The following is a 27,649-nucleotide window of genomic DNA, read 5'->3' on the forward strand; positions in this document are numbered from 1 at the left end:
TTGGCATTTGCCAGAGAACACCAAGATTGGCAAATTCGCCACTGGCGCCCTGTGCTCTTCACAGATGAAAGCAGGTTCACACGGAGCACATGTGACAGACGTGACAGTCTGGAGACGCCGTGGAGAACCTTCTGCTGCCTGCAACATCCTCCAGCATGACCGGTTTGGCGGTGGGTCAGTCATGGTGTGGGGTGGCATTTCTTTGGGGGGCCGCACAGCCCTCCATGTGCTCACCAGAGGTAGCCTGACTGCCATTAGGTACCAAGATGAGATCCTCAGACCTCTTGTGAGACCATATGCTGGTGCGGTTGGCCCTGGGTTCCTCCTAATGCAAGACAATGCTAGACCTCATGTGGCTGGAGTGTGTCAGCAGTTCCTGCAAGAGGAAGGCATTGATGCTATGGACTGGCCTGCCCGTTCCCCAGACCTGAATCCAATTGAGCACATCTGGGACATCATGTCTCGCTCCATCCACCAACGCCACGTTGCACCACAGACTGTCCAGGAGTTGGCGGATGCTTTTGTCCAGGTCTGGGAGGAGATCCCTCAGGAGACCATCCGCCACCTCATCAGGAGCATGCCCAGGCGTTGTAGGGAGGTCATACAGGCACGTGGAGGCCACACACACTACTGAGCCTCATTTTGACTTGTTTTAAGGACATTACATCAAAGTTGGATCAGCCTGTAGTGTGGTTTTCCACTTTAATTTTGAGTGTGACTCCAAATCCAGACCTCCATGGGTTGATAAATTGGATTTCCATTGATTATTTTTGTGTGATTTTGTTGTCAGCACATTCAACTATGTAAAGAAAAAAGTATTTAATAAGATTATTTCTTTCATTCAGATCTAGGATGTGTTGTTTAAGTGTTCCCTTTATTTTTTTGAGCAGTATATATCCCCCTGGCATATCACATAATTTATGCAGCAGCACACAAGACATTTTTGTACCCACCTTGTTGTGCTGTGCTCACTTGAACAGGAAGGCGGCGCATCGGGCCTTCATGGGCAAATTTTGTCATCAAACTTTGTCATCACAGTGGCATTCTCTGGATTTATGGTGCTTTCAAGACAACTGGGAACTCTGTAAAAAACAAGGTTGAATCATGATGACATCAGTGATCTTCAGTTCGTAGCTCTAGAAAGATGCCAGAGTTCCCGACTTACAATTCCGAGTTGGATGACAGTTCATAACGTATTTTGCCAGTCGGAGATCGTTTTTTCCCGAGTTCCCATTTGTCTTGAACTCACTGAAGTCAGATTTCCCAGTTCCGAGTTAACAGTTGTTTATAGCGCGGCAGAAATCCTGCTGGATTGACAGCATGGCCAATGCTGAATGTTTATCATTTTAAGCATGGAAAAGAGACCCTTAAACGCAGAATTGGGACCACACACCCACTCCACTGAATAGCAGGCCACTGATTCCTTCCAAACCACTCATTGCTGAATTTGCGATTTCCAACTTGTTGTGTAATGTTTATGTCCAATGGCCGATGAGCACCGATATGTTTTATCTATAATTTCTCTTTATTATTTCTCTTTATATGAACATTACCAACCCCTACACTTCGTATTTTCCGCTGTCTGCCCCACCACCACAGAAAGCACTGAGCTATGCTGCAACACCTGCATTTTGGAGCTGCCTTACTCAAGAAAGCAAAAAAGGGACCATGTTTGTATGGAGGCTTTATTAACTCTTATAATATATTTTTTTACATTGTTTGCAAACTGATATGTGACACGTATTAATACCAAAATAACATGCAAAACAGGCAACCCCCTCGCCCCCAAAAAAGGTGGGGCTCAAAACAGGCACCTGCCCTGAATGACGGGGTCGCCACTGGTTGTAGGATCGGATGGAAAGCATGTTCTGTCTGCACCGCACCATCACTTTGTAGTGCAGTCTGCCTGCAGAGTGCTCGTTGTCAGACGGCTAGCCCTGTTCGTCCTCACAAATATCGTAGTAAATTCCACAGAATATCTTCATCCCATAATATTGAAGGCAGTGTAATGTTACAGCTGCTTTAGTCATATACTGTAGCCAGTAGCCACCCAAACTAGACCTATCTGAAATATGAAAATGATCAATCAAATCACCAGGTAGCCTTTGTTCTGGCAAAGATGAGTCAGTAGTAGATTGCTAAACTGCATTTTATATGGGATGATAAATGAAGGCCTAGTTGGTTTTTCCCAGGTGAAACTGGAGGAAATTAAACAAGTTATTTCTGGTCACTAATCTCGATATGCACGCCCGTCTTTTTGCGCCAATGCTGCTTATTGGTCAACAATCAAGATGAGCAACTTTTTGGTTCTGAAGCATTGATGAGAATTTAACGACAACTTGTTGGCAGTGGGTTCAGAACAACAATGAAAAAAATTTATTAAAAAAAAAAACATTTTGGGAGAAATTATACCACCACTGAAAAAAGAGGCACTTTGGAGACTGGAAAGGCAAAGTGGCATGTGGAAGGGCAAAGTGGCATGTGGAAGGGCAAAGTGGCATGTGCTCTGCAAAGGTAGAGCCCTATCTGTGCACGTTCCTGCTACATGAGCTATATTCAGGAGCATGTGTTACGACACCGAGAGCAGCACAGGCAGATAAGGTAGGGATGAAATGTTGAGATGACGATACACACACACACACACACACACACACACACACACACACACACACACAGATGTCAAAACTAGACATTCACTATGTTGATTGCAGGTCTGATTCTGACTTATCTTGGTTCAACAGTTAATTGTCTGAGAGAGGGCAAAAAAACGTGTCACTCTCAAGGCTGTTATCATCTTACACTCTCTTACCTTCCATGTAGGAAAAAAGTTTACATAAATACCATGAAAAAACTGTCACTCGCTTAGCTTCCATGAAGAGTTACGAATAGGTCCTATATGCAACTCTACATGGAAGCTAAGGGAGTGACAGTTTTTTCAGGATATTTACAGTACTTTCGGAAAGTATTCAGACCCCTTGACTTATTCTAAAATTTATTAAATATTTTTTCCCTCATCAATCCCCATAATGACAAAGCAAACACAGGTTTTTAGAAATGTTTGCTAATTTCTAAAATAAAAAAAATCACATTTACATAAGTATTCAGACCCTTTACTCAGTACTTTGTTGAAGAACCTTTGGCAGCGATTACGGCATTGAGTCTTCTTGGAGTTCTGTCAGAGTGACCATCGGGATCTATGGACATCTCCCTGACCAAGGCCCTTTTCACCCGATTGCTCAGTTTGAACAGGCGGCCAGCTCTAGGAAGAGTCTTGGGGGTTCCAAACTACTTCCATTTATGAGTGATGGAGGCCACTGTGTTATTGGGGATCTTCAATGCTGCAGAAATGTTTTGGTACCCTTCCCCAGATCTGTGCCTCGACACAATCCTGTCTCGGAGCTCTACGGACAATTCCTTCGACCTCATGGCTTGGTTTTTGCTCTGACATGCACTGTCAACTGTGGGACGTTATAAAGACAGGCATGTGCCTTTCCAAATCATGTCCAATCAATTGATTTAACCACAGGTAGACTTCAATCAAGTTGTAGAAACATCTCAAGGATGATCAATGGAAACAGGATGCGCCTGAGCTCAATTTCGAGTCTCATAACAAAGGGTCTGAATACTTATATAAATAAGGTATTTCAGTTTTTAAATGTTTTATTTGCAAACATTTCTCAAACCTGTTTTCACTTTGTTATTATTGGGTATTGTGTGTAGATTGCTGAGGATTTTTTTAGTATTTAATCCATTTTAGAATAAGGCTGTAATGTAACAAAATGTGGAAAAATTCAAGGAGTCTGAATACTTTCCGAGGCACAGTATGTAAAACTTTTTTCATACATGGAAGGTAAGAGAGTGTAATTTGATAATAGTATATATAGATATATATATCTATATCTATATAGATATCTATATCTATATAGATATATATATCTATATATACAGGACCACTCAAAAGTTTGGACACACTCATTCAAGGGGTTTTCTTTATTTTTACTGTTTTCTACATTGTAGAATAACAGTGAAAACATAATTATACAATGACACATATGGAATCATGTAGTAACCAAAAAAGTGTTAAACAAATCAAAATATATTTTAGATTATTCAAAGCAGCCACCCTTTGCCTTGATGACAGTTTTGCACACATGTATAAAATAGTAAAAATAAAGAATAACCCTTGAATGAGTAGGTGTGTCCATACTTTTGACTGATACTGCATATTCTCAGTTATGAAAAGTGTCTTGATACATTCTTGAGAATAACATGCAAATGTGCTATAGACAATGTGAGTGTTATTCATTTGTTACTCATTTAACTTTCTACATCCACCTTTACTTGACTAATTGGTGCATTAGCATTGTGCTATATTATTAGGTATTAGGTAAGTGCTAAATAAGATTCATGTTTTCCCTTCATATATTTTATGGTCATTTAGCAGACAAGTTTACTCCAAAGTGTATTATACAGTGAACTCATTTATGAGGTTGCAAGCCATATGCTCCAACCTTCTGCGCTATTAGAACCATATATAGTAAAACACAACCGCACATGTGGACACTGCATTTCAAATCATCGCGAATGACACAACAAAAAGTTTATATTGTGTCTACATTTTGTAAGTTGGGGTCAAAAATACACTGAACAAAAAAATAAAAGCAACATGCAACAATTGCAAAGATTTGACTGAGTTACAGTTCATATAAGGAAATCAGTCAATTGAAATAAATTGAGTAGGCCCTAATCTATGGATTTCACATGACTGGGAATACAGATATGCATCTGTTGGTCACAGATACCTTAAAAAAGGATAGGTGCGTAGATCAGAAAACCAGTCAGTATCTCATGTGTATCATGCAGCTCGGCACATCTTCTTCTCAGGCTGTTGATTGTGGCCTGTGGAAAGTTGTCCCACTCATCTTCAATGGCTGTGCGAAGTTGATGGATATTGGCAGGAACTGGAACATGCTGTTGTACACATCAATCCAGAGCATTCCAAACAGGCTCAATCGGTGACATGTCTGGTGAGTATGCAGGCCATGGAAAAACTGGGACTTTTTCAGCCTCCAGGAATTGTGTAGAGATCCTTGCGACATGGGGCCGTGCATTATCATGCTGAAACATGAGGTGATGGAGGCAGATGAAGGGCATGACAATGGGCCTCAAGATCTTGTCACAGTATCTCTGTGCATTCAAATGTCATCGATAAAATGCAATTGTGTTCGTTGTCTGTAGCTTATGCCTGCCCATACCAGAACACCACCGCCACCATGGGGCACTCTGTTCACAACGTTGACATCAGCAAACCGCTCACCAACACAATGCCATACGGCGTGTCTGCCATCTGCCCGGTACAGTTGAAACCAGGATTCTTCCGTGAAGAGCACACTTCTCCAGTGTGTCAGTGGCCATTGTATCGGTTATGACACTGAACTGCAGTCAGGTCAAGACCCTGGTGAGGATGACGAGCACGCAGATGAGCTTCCCTGATACGGTTTCTGACAGTTTGTGCAGAAATTCTTCGGTTGTGCAAACCCACAGTTTCATCAGCTGTCCGGGTGTCTGGTCTCAGACCTTCCCTCATGTAAAGAAGCCGGATGTGGAGGTCATGGGTTGGCTTGAGGCCAGTTGAATGTAAAGCCAAATTCTCTAAAACGACATTGGAGGCAGCTTATGACAGAGAAATTAACATTAAGTTATCCGGCAAAAGTTTTGGTGGACATTCCTGTAGTCAGCATGCCAATTGCACGTTCCTTCAAAACTTGAGAAATCTGTGGCATTGTGTTGTGAGAAAACTGCACATTTTAATGTGGCCTTTTATTGTCCCCAGCACAAGGTGCATCTGTGTAATGATCATGCTGTTTTATCAGCTTCTTGATATGCCACACCTGTCAGGTGGATGGATTATCTTGGCAAAGGAGAAAGGCTCACTAACAGGGATGTAAACAAATTTGTGCACACAATTTGAGAGAAATACACTTTTTGTGTGTCTGGAAAATTTCCGGGATCTTTTATTTCAGCTCATGAAACATGAGTCCAACACTTTACATGTTGTGTTCATAGTTTTTGTTCAGTGTAGTTGAAATTCTTGAAAATGTAGTTCTCCAAATTCCACATCTGACCTGTCAATAACCCTAGCTCAATTTAAGATAAGGAGAGCCATATTTCAATATAACAATAAACCCGTAGCAAAAAAGGAGGGAAGTGCTCTTACCAGCTTCATGTTAGGAAAAGTACATGTACACATGTATTTATACCTGTACATCAAAGAAGTCCTACTATCTTACAGGGACTATCTCACGTTGGTATGAATGATTCGGGGTACAGGCGCAAGAATGCGTAACAGGGTTTTTATTTTACCCAAATTACGGTGTGCCGTGTAAAGGCACGGGGACGAAGACTAAGCAAACACGTACACAAAACACAGGGTTGAAAACCAAACAAAAGAGCGAGGAGTACATCGAATAAATACACTCCCGCACAATGATTAACACACAAGACGAGACCCGTAATCATCTGCGCAATCCACAAGGGCACGAAAGCCCAAAACACACAGCACAGGTACTCACACGCACCGATGGACATTGTAACAATAATCGACAGCACCATGGTGAACAAAGGGCACATATATACAAATACAATCAGTGGGAATAGGGGCCAGGTGTGCGCAATGAAAGTTCCAGAGGGATCCGTGACAGTGTACAGGAACTGTTCTTAACATCAATTTACACAATATTTTCAGAACCACAGCCACATGAGAAATACAGCCACAGCACAAATGTAGTCAATATGAATTAGATGTATTACTGTATTTATTTATGTATGTATATTTGTGTATTGACAATATCATTATAGAATTCCAGTCAACATATATGTATGAGTGGAGAGTGACTGATAGAAAACACAAACATCTCATTCACTTTACTAAGCCATATTGTTGTATCTATGAGAGAAAATGCTCAATGATCAATTCATTCATCATTTTCAACAGCTTCTGAGATAGTAGCACCATGACACCATCATCATGGACACAGATGACAAAATACACCCTATTTACAAAGCTTTGAAGATGAATTTATTTTGTGTTCATTATGTGTCAAATAAGAGTGACTCTTGGGATGGAGTATAAATGTCGGGTCCAGAGGGAGCTCAGGGGATGATGATGCAGGTGTGACAACATGGGTAGAAAAGGCTGGAATGGAACCCCCCCGGAGTGGAGCTTTTGTAGTTGTTGGTACGGCCCATACCATGATGATGAGGCATTCAATGGAAACTGAGAGATAGCCTCTTCAACCTGTTTTGTCATCGAAACAAATGAGATGATCATGCTATTACTGTCTCAAGCATGACTCATGTATTGTATCTATCTGACAGGATATTTGGCCCTTGCTGGTTTGTTTACATAAAACTATAGACTCACCTCATAAAGAAACCCAGGTTTGGATATAGGTGTCTGGTCTCCGGCCATCATTTCTAAGTCCCTTAGCGTCTCAGTCTTCCTCCATTTGGCTCTGCGGTTCTGGAACCAAATCTGAAGATATCAGCAAATGAGTTGACAGCAAAGGCATTTTTTTGTGTTTTTCAATTGATAACAAAACATTTATGTAAGCAGCTGATAAGGACTGTTTCTGTTTTCACCTGATAGCAAACATGGATAACAGTGATAACTCAAGATTTAAACAAATTATAGCTATGGAGCTCAAGTGGTGGGGTGATGAATAAAGTGAAGTGTTTGATTCTCACTCAGATTTATATTGTAATATTTATTTGGAAATATTTGTTGAGCGTTCAATCAATTTCAAATGTACTCATGTAAAAGCTCATAGATATATTTCATGAGCATGTCACAGGTGTTTGGTGCTACCGTACCTGTACTCTTCCCTCAGTGAGCTGCAGACGAGAGGCCAGCTTATCCCGTATGTGGACATCAGGATAGTGGGTCTCCAGGAACACCTTCTCCAGCTCCTCCACCTGACTTGGAGGGAAGCTGATCCTGGTCTGCCTTCTCCTCCTCTGCACTGTTGCACACCAAACACAAGCAAAAATGTCTTTATTATCATCATCATGATTATCATCAGCATTATCATCATCTGTCTTCGTAATCATCCTCATCATCATGATTATCATCAAAACTGCCTTTTTTTTGTAATGTCGTTCATCCTCAGATATAATTCCCCTTGATGATTACAGCAATATTGACTGTGTGGTAAATCTCACCATGAGGGTGACAGCCGTTCCTCTCCCACTGGGCTCTTCCTTGGTCCTGGCCCTCCTCTCGCCCTGCTCTCTCCTGAAGACTACTATCCTTACTGTGGATGCTGGAGTCCCCACTGTGGTCTGGGGAGATGCGGTCAATGTGACACTCTCTAGGGGGTAGTTTTGTGACTGCTGTGTTTTGGTCAGATGAAGTGTGGTCATCTTTCCAGTCAGTGACGATGTGCACATGTCGTGGCAGCACCCTGTTATGACCAGTTCCTACTGTGGACAGAAAAAAAGGCACGATATTGATTATCTTTGTCCTTAAAATATCTCCAAGAACTATTAGCCGAACTCAGAATATGTTACTGTAAAAGATGATACACATAATGCAAGTGTACACACATTACACTTTTGCAGAGTTGAGACAGCATTAGCCGTTTGCCATCCAACCCCTTTGCTTTATTGTAATGTGTACTCCCTAAAATGGGCCCACCCATCATAGTAACGTAAGTCAAAGTCAATTGAACACACACATTACCTGTATATACCTGCTGGTTTGGGCATTCTTCATTTTGTCTGTTAACAGACCATCTACCTAGCCCCTCTCGCCTCTCTTCTCCCACTCTGGTTGGTTTCCTCAGGATCTCCTCGATTGGTTTCCTCAGGATCTCCTCGATGGAGTGGGACAGTTTTTTGGGAGGGCTTGGGGCCTCCTCACTCGCGGTAATGTCCACTCCCCTATCCAAAGTGAGCTGTCTATGTGAGCTGTCCTCTCTCCACCGTTTTTTTGGTCCGTGCACCGTCACTTGCATGCTTCCCTTTTTTAAACCCTTTGCACTTATAGGCTCCTGATGCATGTTCTTGCCCTATTCCTCTCTTCAAAGCACCCAACTCCCTTTTTCTCTTCCTCTGTCGCTATTTCCTTCTTTCTGTCAGGTAAAGGGAGTAACCTAGTTGTCCTCCTCCTTTGTTCCTCGTCAAGCAGATTGTGTTTGGCCAGCATCATATGATCATTAAGAGGAGGAGTAAAGTTTACTGGGTAATGATGCCTTTCTTGGTAATCCACGAACACTAATCAGTGTCCATGTTTCACTGAGCTGATATCCCAGCTACAATTTACCTTGTGACACCTTTTATATTTGACTACTTATTGTATGTTTTACTACCAGTGCAGTTCTGAACGGACATACCAATAATTTGTTATCGTTATCTAAATTAGGAATACTATCTATATCTGAAGGTATATTTGATAATTAATGGTTGCATATTTATAATAAATGCAATCAATGTAATGTTTTGAAACTTGAGTAAAGAAATTCTTCTGTTAGTACGTATCATGTTGCAAGTATCACCGCTCCTCCTTGTCTACAGGTTTATTGGCTACGTATCTGTATCTTTACTACTCTGGCCTCCACATGAACTCTCATACACAAACTTGCTACACCTGTCAGGGACATTAGCAGACTGCTGTTAGCACAGAGCACATTGAAGGTTTGAGTTTGTCTTTCTCTAGTGGTGGACAAAGGTACGGCAGACAAATTATATTTCTATTCTTCTGGAGGAAACTTTGGATTGGGTGCAGTGGAGTCACAGTCCACATCAACATAATAATTAAGTGTGTGATATCAGAGAGAAACACAGAGCAATGACAAACACCTGAATGAACTTTTTGTCACCAGATTTCCTTTGCAACAGTTTGCAATTGCATACAGTATCAGAGGACCTTTTGTGTTTTCATACTTCAGTTCATACAGTGAGGGAAAAAAGTATTTGATCTCCTGCTGTTTTTGTACGTTTACCCACTGACAAAGAAATGATCAGTCTATAATTTTAATGGTAGGTTTATTTGAACAGTGAGAGACAGAATAACAACAACAAAAATCCAGAAAAACGCATGTCAAAAATGTTATAAATTGATTTGCATTTTAATGAGGGAAATAAGTATTTAACCCCTCTGCAAAACATGACTTAGTACTTGGTGGCAAAACCCTTGTTGGCAATCACAGAGGTCAGACGTTTCTTGTAGTTGGGCACCAGGTTTGCACACATTTCAGGAGGGATTTTGTCCCACTCCTCTTTGCAGATCTTCTCCAAGTCATTAAGGTTTCGAGGCTGACGTTTGGCAACTCAAACCTTCAGCTCCCTCCACAGATGTAGAACAATTAGACACCCTATAACCCACACCTACAAACTCATATATCAATCTGATTGATGGATTGTGTTGTGTTGTGCATTAAGCAGGCTCAGGTGTATAACTGTGACTCCTTCCACTTTCAAAGAATAGGCAAGAGGGCCAACCATGGAGAACAGTAAGACACTTCATTATTTCTATAACTACGCTATGTTTGTCCTCGTGTGTCCGTTCATGTTTTTCAGCATAACGTACTCTGCAGCCACTTAGTGTGGTGTGGACACGAGGTGAGAACACACAAACAGATGAACTCTGTCTCTTTAACTATGTTATTTTCTCAATAACAGTCTCTCTCCTTCACTTCATCCCTCTCTCTTCTCCCTAAATCCTCTAGGTTATATCAGCTGTGTCGGTGAACCCCTCCCACATCTGAACTGGCTACATAGAGGGCACAGCATGATCAGAGGTGAGAGGTCACTTGGTCAGGTCAACAGAAAGTATTATTAACCTGTTGGGGCTAGGGGGCAGTATTTTCACGGCTGGATAAAAAAACGTACCCGATTTAATCTGGTTACTACTCCTACCCAGTAACTAGAATATGCATATACTTATTATATATGGATAGAAAACACCCTAAAGTTTCTAAAACTGTTTGAATGGTGTCTGTGAGTATAACAGAACTCATTTGGCAGGCAAAACCCTGAGACAGATTCTGACAGGAAGTGGATACCTGATGTGTTGTATTACCTTTAAACCTATGCCATTGAAAAACACAGGGGCTGAGGAATATTTTGGCACTTCCTATTGCTTCCACTAGATGTCACCAGCCTTTACAAAGTGTTTTGAGTCTTTTACTGTGAGATCTGACCGAACAAGAGCCATGGAACGGTGATGGCCGATTAGACTCTGGCGCGCGAGTTCATGTTGGGTACCCTCGTTCCAATACGTTATAAAAGAGAATGCATTCGTCCACCTTGAATATTATTCATGTTCTGGTTAAAAAGGCCCTAATGATTTATGCTATACAACGTTTGACATGTTTGAACGAACGTAAATATATTTCTTCCCCTCGTTCATGAAGTGAAGTCCGGCGGGCTTAGATCATGTGCTAACAAGAAGGAGATTTTTGGACATAAATGATGAGCTTTTTTGAACAAAACTACATTCGTTATGGACCTGTGATACCTGGAAGTGACATCTGATGAAGAGAATCAAAGGTAATGGATTATTTACATAGTATTTTCGATTTTAGATCTCCCCAACATGGCGGCTAGTCTGTATCGCAACGCGTATTTTTCTGGGCGCAGTGCTCAGATTATTGCAAAGTGTGATTTCCCAGTAAGGTTATTTTTAAATCTGGCAAGTTGATTGCGTTCAAGAGATGTAAATCTATAATTCTTTAAATGACAATATAATATTTTACCAATGTTTTCTAATTTTAATTATTTAATTTGTGGTGCTGACTTGACTGCCGGTTATTGGAGGGAAACGATTTCCTCAACATCAATGCCATAGTAAAAGGTTAGTGTAAAAGGTTAGTGCATCATTTTAGCTGGTTTTATGGTTTTGGTGACCCTGTCTTTGAATTGACAAAACATTACACACAGCGATTGTCAATGTACTCTCCTAACATAATCTACCTTTATGCTTTTGCCGTAAAACCTTTTTGAAATCGGACAACGTGGTTAGATTAAGGAGATGTTTATCTTTCAAAGGGTGTAAGATAGTTGTATGTTTGAAAAATTTGAATTTTGACATTTATTTGGTTTCAAATTTGCCGCTCTTGAAATGCACCTGCTGTTGATGGAGTGCACCACGGGGGGGACGCTAGCGTCCCACCTAGCCCATAGAGGTTAAAGAGATACTTTACATTGAAATACAGATAGAGATGCAGTAGTCCCAGAGTTAATGATCCAAGGTCAGTTTTGCATTTCACCTCCTGATTATTATGATGACTAACAATGTTAGAATAAAAACACAAGACTTAAACATGCTCATCTGTCTCTCGTCTGCAGATATGTTTTGATGTGAGAGAGGATGCCAACCCCCAGTCCCATCATCGCCACCTCACCCGCTTTTAAGATAACCTTTGAGCCGTATAGAGACACTATTATGTAATGGTGATGAACTGAGAGAATATTTGGGTTGCACTGTGATTCATTAACCTGTTGGGGATAGGGGGCAGTATTTGCACGGCTGGATAAAAAATGTACCCGATTTAATCTGGTTACTACACCTGCCCAGTAACTAGAATATGCATATACTTATTATATATGGATAGAAAACACCCTAAAGTTTCTAAAACTGTTTGAATGGTGTCTGTGAGTATAACAGAACTCCTATGGCAGGCCAAAACCTGAGAAGATTTCAAGCAGGAAGTGGCCTGTCTGAGAAGTAGTGTTTCATCTTGGCTCTTTTTATTGAAGACTCAGGATCTGTGCAATAACGTGACACTTCCTACGTCTTCCATAGGGTCTCAGAGCCCGGGAAAACGTTGAACGATATCGAGGCAGGCTCTGGCTGAAACACTTTATCGCTTTTGGCAAGTGGCCACTCAGAGTACCATGGGCTTAGGCGTGTGCCCGCTTCGACTGAATGGTTTCTTTTCCTTTGTCTGTTTATCTAAACGCAGATTCCCGGTCGGAATATTATCGGTTTTTTATGAGAAAAATGGCATAAAAATTGATTTTAAACAGCGGTTGACATGCTTCGAAGTACGGTAATGGAATATTTAGAATTCTTTTGTCACGAATTGCGCCATGCTCGTCACCCTTATTTAGCCTTTAGGATAGTGTCTAGAACGCACGAACAAAACGCCGCTGTTTGGATATAACGATGGATTATTTTGGACCAAACCAACATTTGTTATTGAAGTAGAAGTCCTGGGAGTGCATTCTGACGAAGACAACAAAGGTAAGAACATTTTTCTTATAGTAAATCTGACTTTGATGAGTGCTAAACCTGCTGGGTGTCTAAATAGCTAGCCCTGTGATGCCGGGCTATCTACTGAGAATATTGCAAAATGTGCTTTCACCGAAAAGCTATTTTAAAATCGGACATATCGAGTGCATAGAGGAGTTCTGTATCTATAATTCTTAAAATAATTGTTATGCTTTTTGTGAACGTTTATCGTGAGTAATTTAGTAAATTCACCGGCAGTGTTCGGTGGGAATGCTAGTCACATGCTAGTCACATGCTAATGTAAAAAGCTGGTTTTTGATATAAATATGAACTTGATTGAACAAAACATGCATGTATTGTATAACATAATGTCCTAGGGTTGTCATCTGATGAAGATCATCAAAGGTTAGTGCTACATTTAGCTGTGGTTTGGGTTTATGTGACATTATATGCTAGCTTGAAAAATGGGTGTCTGATTATTTCTGGCTGGGTAGTCTGCTGACATAATCTAATGTTTTGCTTTCGTTGTAAAGCCTTTTTGAAATCGGACAGTGTGGTTAGATTAACGAGAGTCTTATCTTTAAAATGGTGTAAAATAGTCATATTTTTGAAAAATTGAAGTAATAGCATATCTAAGGATTTGAATAACGCGCCACAGGATTCAACTGGATGTTGAGTAGGTGGGACGCATCCCACCTAGCCCATAGAGGTTAATCATATACTGCCTTCCCTGCTCCTATGTTCTTACCTCTTTCCCTTTCTGTCTTTAACACCTCTCTCGCCACCTCTTTTTTCCTCTGTTTTTATAATGCACAACCGAAGTGCATTGAAGTACAGATTGAACTTGCATTTATAATATTTATAATGCTTGTATTTATAACACTTGGATAATGAACTTCTTTCAATAAAGCGTTTCACATTTCCTACTGGTTGAAATTAAGTCTCTCATTTGTTGAAATACTACACCTATCCTGTTTATCAGATCAATGCAGATGAAGGGCATTAGATATTAAGATGAACTGGTTTTAGAGTATTTACATGATGCATAGGAAGTGTAGTGTACTGTTTTTAAAATTAAATTTCTGGATGTATGAATTACAAATCAACCTTTAACTAGTTAAATACTGTTTCCAGTCTATTAGTTACAATGTGTAACCATTGATGTTCCAGGACCAAGATTGGTAAACACTGTTGAAGTGTAATTGTAATACATACATGCAGACACAGCATCATACAAAGACTGGAATGTGATACTCCTGGTGGTATTGGATATGACTGAAAAGTAATCTATAAGACCTTTATTTGCCAAGGTAGAGTACATGATCAATGAATATATTAAATGTACAGGCTACAATGTGGGGATTTCATGCATGGTAATAACTACATGTATATACGACTTGCATCCTTGGCACAAAGTTATATTATATTCTACTCAATCCATAGGCTTCATTAATGTCATTCAGACTTCTGAAGTTGATACAACTGGCTATGATATCTGAGTTTCATATCTAGGTTCTGAACTAATATGTATACCAAACATTTGGGTCCATACACAGATCTGCTAGATAGCTAGCTAGACATCCATAGGCATACAGGTATTGTTATCCTCCACTACACAATAAGCAAGAACATAGCTAGCTGTGTTATTTCATCTATCTGCATTGCATGGCAAATATCAGTAAGGGAAGTTTACAAAATTGTACATTCAATTTGCAGTAAATGCTTTAGCTAGCTAGATTCTTTGCATCCACTGTTTCACAAGATTACAAACTGGTTTGCTGGTTGTTTCAGGAGTCCCTAAAACATTAAACAACCAGAATTACAATTTCATACTCGTCATTTCACAACACCCCTAAAGCTAGCCAGCTAGCTTGCTAAATCGTGATTTTCGTAAATGAACTTTATGATTAAAAAAATATGCATAATTGTTTGTCTCTACATTAACTAACATATTCCTGTCAACTGTAAATGTTTTGCATGATTTGTTATGATGTTACATTCACTGACATTTGCTTCCATCCTAGTACTTTTGTCAGCCATCTTTGCTGAAGAAAGTCTCCAGCCTTGGGTTGCATAGCATCAAATTCGTCATGGGAACCACTTGACATGATTGGTCATCGCCCAGCGGTCGCCGCTGGTGATTTGCATAAAGTTGGGAAAAGTTGAGCTTTTTCACCACCTCCCATGCCACCTTCGCACCGCCCAACAGTCCCCCACCCTCTCCGCTTCTCACCGCTTTCCTTCCATTGAAATGAATGGGAAGCAGTGTTTCACTGCGCGGCAACCTGTGCTAGTATATCATGAGGGTTCAAGGCACTGCATCTCAGTGCAAGAAGTGTCACTACAGTCCCTGGTTCGAATGCAGGCTGTATCACATCCAGCCATGATTGGGAGTCCCATAGGGCGGCGTACAATTGGCCCAGCGTAGTCCGGGTTTGGCCGGGGTAGGCCGTCATGGTAAATAAGAATTTGTTCTTAACTGACTTGCCTAGTTAAATAAAGGTTAAGCAAAATTAAAAACAATTTCAACAATCATGTTCCATCTAGCTAGTTGGTCATCTACATGTTACTAGCTATATATGTAGTTACATTGCATTCGGAAAGTATTCAGACCCATTGACTTTTTCCACATTTTGTTACATTACAGCCTTGTTCTAAAATTGATAAAATTGTTTTTTCCCCTCATCAATCTACACACAATACCCCATAATGACAAAGCAAAAACAGGTTTTTAGAAATTTTTGCAAATGTATAAAAATGTAATATCACATTTACATACGTATTCAGACCCTTTACTCAGTACCTTGCTGAAGCACCTTTGGCAGCGATTACAGCCTCGCGTCTTCTTGGGTATGACGCTACAAGCTTGGCACACCAGTATTTGGGGAGTTTCTCCCATTCTTCTCTGCAGATCCTCTCAAGCTTAATCAGGTTGGATGGGGAGTGTCGCTGCACAGCTATTTTCAGGTCTCTCCTGAGATGTTTGATCGGGTTCAAGTCCGTGCTCTGGCTGGGCCACTCAAGGACATTCAGAGACTTGTCCCGAAGCCACTCCTGTGTTGTCTTGGCTGTGTGCTTAGGGTCATTGTCCTGTTGGAAGGTGAACCTTCGCCCCCAGTCTGAGGTCCTGAGTGCTCTGGAGCAGATTTTCATCAAGGATCTCTCTGTACTTTGCTCTGTTCATCTTTCCCTCGATCCTGACTATTCTCCTTTAATGCTGCAGAATTTGTTTGGTACCCTTCCCCAGATCTGTGCCTTGACACAATCCTGTCTCGGAGCGCTACGGACAATTCCTTCAACCTCATGGCTTGGTTTTTGCTCTGACATGCATTGTCAACTGTGGGACCTTTTAATATAGACAGGTGTGTGCCTTTCCAAATCATTTCCAATCAATTGAATTTACCACAGGTGGACTCCAATCAAGTTGTAGAAACTTCAAGGATGATCAATGGAAACAGGATGCACCTGAGCTCAATTTCGAGTCTCATAGTAAAGGGTCTGAATACTTATTTAAATAAGGTATCTGTTTTTTTATTTTTAATACATTTTCAAAAATGTCTAAAAACCTGTTTTTGTTTTGTCATTATGGGGTGTGTGTGTAGATTGATGTGGAAAAAAATAAATGTGGAAAACAAAATGTGGAAAAAGGGAAGGGGTCTGAATACTTTCCGAATGCACTGTATAATTTCATTTATTTCTGTTATCAATCAAGGTGAGACTGAACATCGACAAGTCACAGGGGAAACAGAAGAAGAGATACTGGAGGAGAATCAAGAAGGGGATCAAATGCTTCGACATCCGGGCAAATGACTTGGTTTGGAAGAAGGACAAAAGGAAGACAAGACCTGGGAAACCCCGCTGTTCTTTCACTCCTAGCTGGGGTCACCATCTGTTAAGATGAATAAACAATCTCAGATAATAGATATTTGCATTTGCACACAAAATAACCTGAAGCTAGATTTAGTTTCCCTAACACTGATATTTTTCTCTTTGTCTTCCTAGAGTCGGAGCAGTTGGACGGTCGACCACTGAAAGCCCTGATGCCCTACACTTCGGTGAAGCCCAGTAGATAAAGTATCTTAAGCTTTGGTTGACATTTGAGAAAGCAAGAAATGGTAGTTATGCTGAGCTTATAAAAATATACCTCTTCAATTTACCTCTTCAAATGACTTTAGGACCATCGACTGTTCGATCCACACAGGAGGTGTCCCATCCACCAGAGCCAGTGAGTTCAGATCAGTCTGATTCTCTGTGTCGGAGTGGGACCAGCTTGAGTTACTTCATACCTTCAAAAACTGTTGAAAAGTGCTTATCTGCCATTGATAACACTGCACTAATCCATCAAATTTTCTCACAGTAAAGTGTAACCTTGTTTACATCTTGTTTCCTACCCTGTTGCCTTTAACTCTGCTCCTCTTCTCCAGGACCTAGGGGGTTCTGCTTAACACCCAGACGTGGATCCACCGGATGTCCTCCATTACCAACCACCCTCCAACTTTTCATTGCGTCATCTACAACACAGGAGGTTGGTGGTACCTTAATTGGGGGTTTATGACCTCACGCCCATCGTAAATTATAAGACAGCAGACCAACTCCATTCTGGTCTCTGAAATGTCTGTGTGCCTTAGGAGGAGTTTACAGCCCAAAACTACAGAACATAAAATTAATGGACTTTGGGACAATATATTTCATCAGCCAAAATGGTGGTAACAATAATGGATGGGATATGAAAATGAATGTCTATTTTATGTTATTAAAAGTTGAATGAGGATGTTATAATGAAAACATTGTAATGAAGAGTTTTCATAATGTATATGTGATGTTTACATACTATGTTGTGTAGAGAATATCCAGATGAAAGAGAATGTTTTGGTGACGATAAAACTGTGATTTTAGTTGTCTAAGAGATCGTAGTAAATCCTAACACCTTGCCTTGTAACTAGCTACGCCCCAGGGAATCCAGAGAGTGTGTCATAAAGACAGAAATGCCCTTTCTACTCTGGGGTATAAAACATGTGAGTTAAGAATTTACATACTAGACTAAGTTGACCACGCGCTGCAGCCGAGGTCTATGACTAGTCGTGACCCCAAAACGCAACACGAGGTTGAAGACAAAGAAAATCTCTGAACAATCAAGTATATGGTGGAGTAGCTACTCTAAGTACTGTACCTAGGAAGGTGAATTTAAACAGGAGCCTCCGCATATTTTTTCTAAGTAATCGGTGGTCTATACGGCCCTCCTACCCACGCCTGGAGTGTCGACACGGCTGATTAGCCTCCTCAGAAGCCCACTCTCACAGAACGAGTGCAAGGAAGCAGACAACTAAGAGAAAGGATATTGTGACATTGTGTGGACAATCAGAGACTTACACCCGGTAACGAAGGAGACGGCCATAGAAAGAACAAGGCGTCGACCAAACCTTTCCCACTAAGCAGAACTCCGCCCATGAAGAGATATCCAACGGAGACCTTCAACACGTAAATACATGCATTGCACTTTTTACCCATAAGAGCGGCAGTTCGGGGCAAGGTGTTAGGGCTAAAACTAAGCATAGTTTACAAATGTATACAAGTGTTGAATCTCTCTCTTGCTCTTTCTCTCTTTAAATCTCCATCTTGTGTAACACGTGTTTTGGTCTGCTAGGGACCTGTTGTCATTGTATTAAGTTCTAGTTAATAGCCCAGACTGTGTGTGTTTTTGTGTATGTGTATCTTATGTTATCATTTAGCTTGTTAGTAAATAAATAATCACCTCAATTGTTGTGGTACGGAATGATTAGTGAGACCCGGGTTTGTGCAGATTTACGAATTATGTGACGTTCAGAATGAGACTGATGAGGTAATAATGATAATTAATGGATGACTGGTATAACGAATATCTGTAGAGTTAATTCGGGAAACGGTAACTCATTAACCAACCTTTTTCAGTGGTGCCCCAAGATTGAATTAATTCTTACATGAGTAATTTAATCATCGTAATAATTGAACACAGTTAATTGATATGATGAAATAATCGACATTGCATTAGTGGTACCAACATCACGACAGGTATCCCTTGATGGTATTTGTTAGTTTCACATTATTCATTGTTGTATCCTAGGACCTACAATAGATACATATATATTCAACCGCAAGGGTGTACTAAGGAGCTATTTGAGATAGAAAAAAATTATTCATAATAGAAGACTACTGAAGTAATATTATTTCAGTGCAGATAAGGGAAAGGTAGCTTAAAATAAAAACATGACAGCCAGACAAGCCAGTTTTCGAATCAAATGGACTTGCATATGAATGGAGTGGAAATTAGCTGGCTTTGTGATCTGTAAGGTAAGTAACTTTAATGTGCCAAGCAGACTACACATTTTCTTTGCTATTTCCGAAAAGTAGCACATTTTAAGACATGGATTTCATGTTGTTGTAATGTTAACAAGGTTAAGGCAGTTACTGTACATACAATTTAAAATATTAACATGACATTAGATTTCATAACACTTTACAACACATTACAACACATCTATCCAAAGCTAATAATTATATGCATATTCTAGTTTCTGGGCAGGAGTAATCATCAGATTAAATCGGGTACGTTTTTTATCCGGCTGTGAAAATACTGCCCCCTAGCCATAACAGGTTAAATAACACCCTCTGTGTTCTCTGAGTGGCCACTTGCCAAAAGCGATAAAGTGTTTCAGCCAGAGCCTGCCTCGATATCGTTCAACGTTTTCCCGGGCTCTGAGACCCTATGGAAGACGTAGGAAGTGTCACGTTATTGCACAGATCCTGAGTCTTCAATAAAAAGAGCCAAGATGAAACACTACTTCTCAGACAGGCCACTTCCTGCTTGAAATCTTCTCAGGTTTTGGCCTGCCATAGGAGTTCTGTTATACTCACAGACACCATTCAAACAGTTTTAGAAACTTTAGGGTGTTTTCTATCCAAAGCCAATAATTATATGCATATTCTAGTTACTGGGCAGGAGTAGTAACCAGATTAAATCGGGTACATTTTTTATCCAGCCGTGCAAATACTGCCCCCTATCCCCAACAGGTTAAAATGTTTGGGAGCAGCTTATTGATGTCCTATACTCATGCTCCTGGATAGCACAACGTTTTTGCTCCACGGACTGAGACATTTCTCACCATTGAACTACCCAATACAACGGCCGGAGAAGGGGATGGAGAAATTTGTGGAACCTTTCACAGGCCCATGAGAAGCATGATAGCATACACTCGCAGCTCCCGGAAATAGGTTCAGACCTCCCACGGCAGGCAGTGCCCCATCAGATCCAGAGAGATGAAAAGGTGCTGGACTCGACAATGAATCCGCTGCTGGAGTCAGCGTGGTTGGAGTCAGCACAGCAGTCGCAGACACAGGCAGTCCCAGCGATGAAGGCGTAGGTAGATCAGGCACCAGGGCAGCAAAGCTATTCTTCATATCAATCTGCTCCGTACCTCTCGCAGACCCTCCAGTCCTCCTGGCAGCATGCCTCTGCCTTCAGTTTCCATGACTTGTGACATGGGACCAGCGCTGATTGAAACAATCCGCTTGATGTTTTCTGTCTACTCCACTACGACTTCCATGGCAGGCAAGTTCCAAGGAAGCACAGGCCATTCGGATAGGGACAGATGACAAGGCAGGGATACATCCATCAAGCCCGAGTGGCGTCCAGCCACAGGAGTTGAGAACGAAAAAGTTCCAATTTGATGCAACAATTCAAGTTTTTCTGTCATTGGTGAATGCTCTCAATTGGATTTGTAGCGGTGACGCCAAATCCAAGCTGGCTTCCCTTGACACTTTTTTGGTGCGTCAGGACCATTCACAGTTGAGCTCCCTCAGATTAGCTCAACACTGATTGGCTAAGTTTTTATACTTTTTTTGTCAAGGGAGGACAGATGAAATGTAATAAAGTTATCCTTTGCTACAGTTGAAGTGTTAACAAATTAGATCCACTGAAGTGAAAGCAACTTACGAAAATGAACACTCGGATTATAGTGATATTATGTCTACTCTTGCAAACAATGTAAAGTATGTATAGATAGGTGTAATTAGGAGCCAAGCGTGTTGATTTTTAATCTGAGAGTATCTTGCTATTGACACATATGTTGAATTATGCAACAGAACGTGACAACATCAGTTAATGAGGCAGTCTCTCTCCACAGACACACATTCTCTCTCACTTTCTCTCCGTCTTCTGTATGCTCTCTCTTCTTTGCTCCCTTGTTGAGACTATTCACTCAGAGGACCCAATATCCTAGCTGAGTCCAGACTGGAGCATGGCGCCAGAGAAGGAAAGTGATGGTCTCAAAAACTAAGCATTTGATGCGAGTATGAAAACATTCATTCCACTGCTGGTGTCACGACTTCCGCCGAAGTCGGTCCCTCTCCTTGTTCGGGCGGCGGTTGACGTCACCGGTCTTCTAGCCATTGCCGATCCACCTTTCATTTTCCATTTGTTTTGTCTTGTTTTCCCACACACCTGGTATTCATTCCCTCATTACATGTTGTGTATTTAACCCTCTGTTCCCCCATGTGTCACGTCCTGACCAGCAGAGGGAGTAGTTGTTTAGTATTTTTGGTCAGGACATGGCAGAAGTACTGTGTTGTATGTGTTTTTCTGGTTATCATTGTTCCTGATTGGGGGTCATATATTAGGAGTGTGTTTGTCACCTGGTTTTTGTGGGTTGTTTTATTTCGCACTGCTGTATGTAAGTACATAGCCTGTGAAACTGTCTAGTCGTTAATGTTTATTGTTTTGTCTGTGTCCATCATAATTTAAATAAAATGATGTGGAGCACGCAAGCCGCTGCGTATTGGTCAGATAATGATTTCGAAATATCTTCAGATGAAGGTGAAGATTGTGACAGAACAACCCACCAAACCTAGACCAAGCAGCTGAGAAAGGAGCGGCAGGTTGAGGATATGGACTATCGTGAGAGATGGAGTTGGGAACAGATTCTGGCCGGAGAGGGCCCGTGGAGGAAGGCTGGTGAGGACCAGGAACGCTACCGAGGTACACGACTGGCGAGGAAGCCGGAGAGGCACCGCCCAATAATTTTTTTGGGGGGGGCACACAGGTAGTTTGGCTAGGCCAAGGAAGAGCCATAAGCCAGCTACCCGTGAGTATGTGGAGGAGCGTATGGAGTGGAGGGCGCCGTGTTTTGCTGAGGTGCGCACAATCTCGCCCATACGCACGCACAGGCCGGTGCGCGCTATTCCAGCCCCTCGCAGATGCCGTGCTAGAGTGGGCATCCAGCCTGGTAGGAGGATGCCTGCGCAGCGCGTCTGGTCGCCGGTACGCCTCCTCGGACTAGGCTACCTTACGCCCGCTCTACGCACGGTAACCATCAAGCCCCTGCACAGCCCAGTTCGCCCTGTATCAGCATCCCGCTCGTGCAGGGCTGCTAGTTCCATCCAGCCAGGACGGGTTGTGCAGAAGGTGCGGTCAAGGCCACCTGTGCGCCTCCATAGCCCAGTCTTTCCGGTTCCCGCCTCTCGTGCTGACCCGGAAGTGAGTACCTCCAGTCTGGCACGACCAGTACCAGCACCACGGATCAAGCTTCCCATGGGTCAGCCTAGTCCTAGTCAGCCTGTTCCCGCTCCTCGCACTAGCCATGGGGTGCGTGGTTTAAAACTGGCAGTTCCAGTACCAGCACCACGCATTAGGCTTATAGTGCATAATAGTAGTTCCTCTCAGCCGGTTCCTGCTTCCCGCACTAGCCCTAGGGTGCGTATCTTCAGCCTGGTACCGCCTCTACCAGCCCCACGCATCAGGCTTCCAGTGCGTCAGCCCAGCCTCGAGAGTTTGGCAACAGTGTGCAGTCCAGAGTATCCGGCAACATTGTGCAGTCCAGAGTATCCGGCAACAGTGTGCAGTCCAGAGTATCCGGCAACAGTGTGCAGTTCAGAGTATCCGGCAACAGTGTGCAGTCCAGAGTATCCGGCACCAGTGTGCAGTCCAGAGTATCCGGCAACAGTGTCCAGTCCGGAACCGAGGGAGTCTGCCTGCGACCCGGAACCGAGAGAGTCTGCCTGCGACCCGGAGCCAAGGGAGTCTGCCTGCGACCCGGAGCCGAGCGAGTCTGCCTGCGACCCGCAACCGGGGGAGTCTGCCTGCGACCCGGAACCGGGGGAGTCTGCCTGTGACCCGGAACCGGGGGAGTCTGTCAGCGATCCGGAACCGAGTGAGTCTGTATGGGATCCGGAACTGAATAAGTGTTTGATTAACTGAACTAAATTAGTCTGCCTACAGCATTAAACGGAATGAGTCTGCCTACGATCCGGAACGGAATGAGTCTGCCTACGACCTGGAACTGAGTGAGTCTGACTACGGTCCGGAGCCAAGCAAGTCTGTCTACAGTCTGGAGGGCAGTAGGCCCGAACCAGAGCCACCTCCAGGATAGGTGGGGTGGGGAGAGGGGGTGTAGCACAAGTGCCGTCGTTGACGGCAGCCACCCTCCCTTCCCTCCCTTTTTTTGTTTAGGGGGTATTTGGTTTTGTTGTGGTATTGGGGATTTTTGTGGTTTCTTTTTTAGGTGCATTCGGGGTATGCACCTTTAGGGGGGGGGGGTACTGTCATGTCCTGACCAGCAGAGGGAGTAGTTGTTTAGTATTTTTGGTCAGGACGTGGCAGAAGTACTGTGTTGTATGTGTTTTTCTGGTATTTCGGTTTCTATGTTGGTCTGTGTGGCTCCCGATCAGGGACAGCTGGTTATCGTTGTTCCTGATTGGGAGTCATATATTAGGAGTGTGTTTGTCACCTGGTTTTTGTGGGTTGTTTTATTTCGCAATGCTGTATGTAAGTACATAGCCTGTGAAACTGTCTAGTCATTCATGTTTATTGTTTTGTCCGTGTCCATCATAATTTAAATAAAATGATGTGGAGCACGCAAGCCGCTGCGTATTGGTCAGATAATGATTTTGAAATATCTTCAGATGAAGGTGAAGATTGTGACACCATGTCTGTGTGTGTAATTGTTGTTGAGGTTGGCACGCTTCCGGCTGGTTTGCGCCAGGCTAATTTTATTACCCATGCTTTGGGGCAGCCTGTACTTTGTACTTGTGTTTTTTGTATTTTGTGCTGCCTCACTGGTTTGCTGGGCATTTGTTTTGTGACGCAGTTGCGTTCTGTGCAAATGATTGCCTTATAAAGTGCTTTGTCCACTCATTTCTACTCTCCTGCGCCTGACTTCGATGCACCAGCTACACTCACCTCTTGACAGCTGGAGGATTATGTTGACATTTTCTGCTGTGACTATGAGTAGAGATTGCTGTAATTGGGCATACAAATATTTACTGGCTGTAAAGCATAAACGCTAACATTTAGATCTGTTTATTTACACAAAATTCAATAATAACCGTTTTCTTAGTATAGGAGATGCAAATTTGCGAGTGCGACCTACTACAGGTAACTGGCAAAATAATGGAAACACTTGAGTAAATGAAGGTTAAAGTATAACGAAAGCAGGTGCTTCCACACAGGTGTGGTTCCTGAGTTAATTAAGCAATTTAACATCCCATCATGCTTAGGGTCATGTATAAAAATGCTGGGTAGGCCATTATTTTGGCTACCTTGGCTATGCCCCCATAGGATGACATTTCCCCAATCCACAGGGCATGAGTGGTCCCTGAATGGTTTGATAAGCATGAAAACAATGTAAACCATATGCCATGGCCATCTCAGTCACCAGATCTCAACCCAGTTTAACATTTATTGGAGATTCTGGATTTATTGGAGAAAGCATTTTCCACTATCGTCAAGAAAACTTTTCACACCTGGATTGTGCAACATTTTCCCATTATTATTTTCAACATTCTTGAAGCTCTGTCAAATTGGCTGTTGATCATTGCTGGACTACCATTTTCAGGTCTTGCTAAGCAACTCGAGTGTAGATTTGGCCTTGGTGCTTTAGGTTATTGTCCTGCTGAAAGGAAATTCATCTCCCAGTGTCTGGTGGAAAGCAGGTTTTCCTCTAGAATTTTGCCTGTGCTTAGCTCCATTCTGTTTATTTTTTTATCCTGAAACATTCCCCAGTCCTTAACGATTAGAAGCATACCCATAACATGATGCAGCCACCACTATGCTTTAAAATATGGAGAGTGGTACTAGGTATTGGGTTGTATTCGATTTGCCCAAAACATAACTGCATTCAGGACAAAAGTGTAACGGCTGTCTTCTGTGGAAATGGACCAAGGCGCAGCAGGTATGTGAATACTCATCTTTAATAAAAATAAAGGAGTAGAGCATCCACTTAACAATACAAACAAAATATAAGACAGGAACAGTTTTGCAGGCACACAACACGCAGTGCAAAAACAACTACCCACAAAACCAAGTGACAAACATACTCCTACATATATGACTCCCAATCAGGAACAACGATCCCCAGCTGTTCCTGATCAGGAGTCACAAGACCAACACAGAACAATCACACACACAAGACTGCCACGTCCTGACCCCAAAACTACAACAACAGCTCCATCTGCTGGTCAGGACGTGACAAAAAGTAAAACATTTGGCACATTTTTTTGCAGTATTACTTTAGGATGCATGTTTTGGAATATTTTTATTCCGTTAAGGCTTCCTTCTTTTCACTCTGTCAATTAGGTTAGTATTGTGGAGTAACTTCAATGTTGTTGATCCGTCCTCAGTTTTCTACTATTACAGACACTCAACTCTGTAACTGTTTTAAAGTCTATCCCATCTGGACAAGAGGAATACCGATGTAAAAATGCTGTTCATTGACTACGGATCAACCCCATAGTACCCTTTAGACTTATCATTAAGCTCGGGGCCCTGGGTCTGAACCCCACCCTGTGCAACTGGGTCCTGGACTTCCTAACGGGCTACCCCCAGGTGGTGAAGGTAGGCAACAACACCGCCACTATGCAGATCCTCAACACAGAGGCCCCACGAGTGTGTGCTCAGAAGCTGTCTTTTATCTCAAGGCCATCATACTGTTAAATAATCACCACTAGCCGGCCTCCGCCCAGTACACTCCCCTGAACTTTATTCACTGTCACTTGCCGGCTACCACCCAGTTACTCAACCCTGCAGCTTAGAAGCTGCTGCCTATAGACATGGAACACTGGTCACTTTAAAAATGTTTACATACTGTTTTACTCACTTCATACGTATGCAGTGTTCAGACCCCTTCACGTTTTCCGAATTTTGTTATGTTACAGCCTTATTCTAAAATGGATTAAATACAATCTACACACAATACCCCAGAATGACAAAGTGAAAACAGTTTTTTTTAATGTTTGGAAATATATTAAAAATAAAAAGACAGAAATACCTTATTTATACAGTGGGGAGAACAAGTATTTGATACACTGCCGATTTTGCAGGTTTTCCTACTTACAAAGCATGTAGAGGTCTGTAATTTTTATCATAGGTACACTTCAACTGTGAGAGAGAGAATCTAAAACAAAAATCCAGAAAATCACATTGTATGATTTTTAAGTAATTAATTTGCATTTTATTGCATGACATAAGTATTTGATACATCAGAAAGCAGAACTTAATATTTGGTACTGAAACCTTTGTTTGCAATTACAGAGATCATACGTTTCCTGTAGTTCTTGACCAGGTTTGCACACACTGCAGCAGGGATTTTGGCCCACTCCTCCATACAGACTTCTCCAGATCCTTCAGGTTTCGGGGCTGTCGCTGGGCAATACGGACTTTCAGCTCCCTCCAAAGATTTTCTATTGGGTTCAGGTCTGGAGACTGGCTAGGCCACTCCAGGACCTTGAGATGCTTCTTACGGACCACTCCTTAGTTGCCCTGGCTGTGTGTTTCGGGTCATTCTCATGCTGGAAGACCCAGCCACGACCCATCTTCAATGCTCTTACTGAGGGAAGGAGGTTGTTGGCCAAGATCTTGCGATACATGGCCCCATCCATCCTCCCCTCAATACGGTGCAGTTGTCCTGTCCCCTTTGCAGAAAAGCATCCCCAAAGAATGTTCTTTCCACCTCCATGCTTCACGGTTGGGATGGTGTTCTTGGGGTTGTACTCATTCTTCTTCTTCCTCCAAACACGGCGAGTGGAGTTTAGACCAAAAAGCTCTATTTTTGTCTCATCAGACCACATGACCTTCTCCCATTCCTCCTCTGGATCATCCAGATGGTCATTGGTAAACTTCAGACGGGCCTGGACATGCGCTGGCTTGAGCAGGGGGACCTTGCGTGCGCTGCAGGATTTTAATCCATGACGGCGTAGTGTGTTACTAATGGTTTTCTTTGAGACTGTGGTCCCAGCTCTCTTCAGGTCATTGACCAGGTCCTGCCGTGTAGTTCTGGGCTGATCCCTCACCTTCCTCATGATCATTGATGCCCCACAAGGTGAGATCTTGCATGGAGTCCCAGACCGAGGGTGATTGACCGTCATCTTGAACTTTTTCCATTTTCTAAT

At 42.3% G+C, this 27,649-nt stretch overlaps 1 protein-coding gene across 3 annotated transcripts; it reads right to left on the minus strand.

Annotated features, from left to right (window-relative positions):
- Positions 1–6,793: 6,793 nt before the first annotated feature.
- LOC106573273 (homeobox protein aristaless-like 4) lies at positions 6,794–9,209 on the minus strand. Of its 3 annotated transcripts, none has more exons than XM_045696997.1 (5): positions 8,741–9,209; positions 8,221–8,478; positions 7,873–8,021; positions 7,424–7,534; positions 6,794–7,297 (listed from the first exon to the last, which is right to left on the minus strand). In XM_045696997.1, the coding sequence occupies exons 1-5, from the start codon at positions 9,057–9,059 to the stop codon at positions 7,100–7,102; spliced, it is 1,035 nt and encodes a 344-aa protein (XP_045552953.1). In that variant the 5' UTR covers positions 9,060–9,209; the 3' UTR covers positions 6,794–7,099. The 3 variants fall into 3 exon arrangements, with proteins under 3 accessions (XP_045552953.1, XP_014003657.1, XP_014003656.1); XM_014148182.2 differs by having other exon boundaries at positions 7,424–7,522; positions 8,221–8,481; positions 8,741–9,204; XM_014148181.2 differs by having other exon boundaries at positions 8,221–8,481; positions 8,741–9,203.
- Positions 9,210–27,649: the final 18,440 nt, after the last annotated feature.

The sequence above is a fragment of the Salmo salar genome, chromosome ssa16 (genome assembly GCF_905237065.1).
Source record: "Salmo salar chromosome ssa16, Ssal_v3.1, whole genome shotgun sequence".
NCBI lineage: Eukaryota > Metazoa > Chordata > Actinopteri > Salmoniformes > Salmonidae > Salmo > Salmo salar.

Excerpts from the sequence above, each read along its gene's own strand:
- LOC106573273 (XM_014148181.2), bottom strand. The coding sequence starts at position 9,059 with ATGCATCAGGAGCCTATAAGTGCAAAGGGTTTAAAAAAGGGAAGCATG. Across the intron at positions 8,482-8,740 it reads AAACCAGCAGGTATATACAG|TAGGAACTGGTCATAACAGG; the intron begins GTAATGTGTGTG and ends TTCTGTCCACAG. Across the intron at positions 7,535-7,872 it reads TCACTGAGGGAAGAGTACAG|ATTTGGTTCCAGAACCGCAG; the intron begins GTACGGTAGCAC and ends TGATATCTTCAG.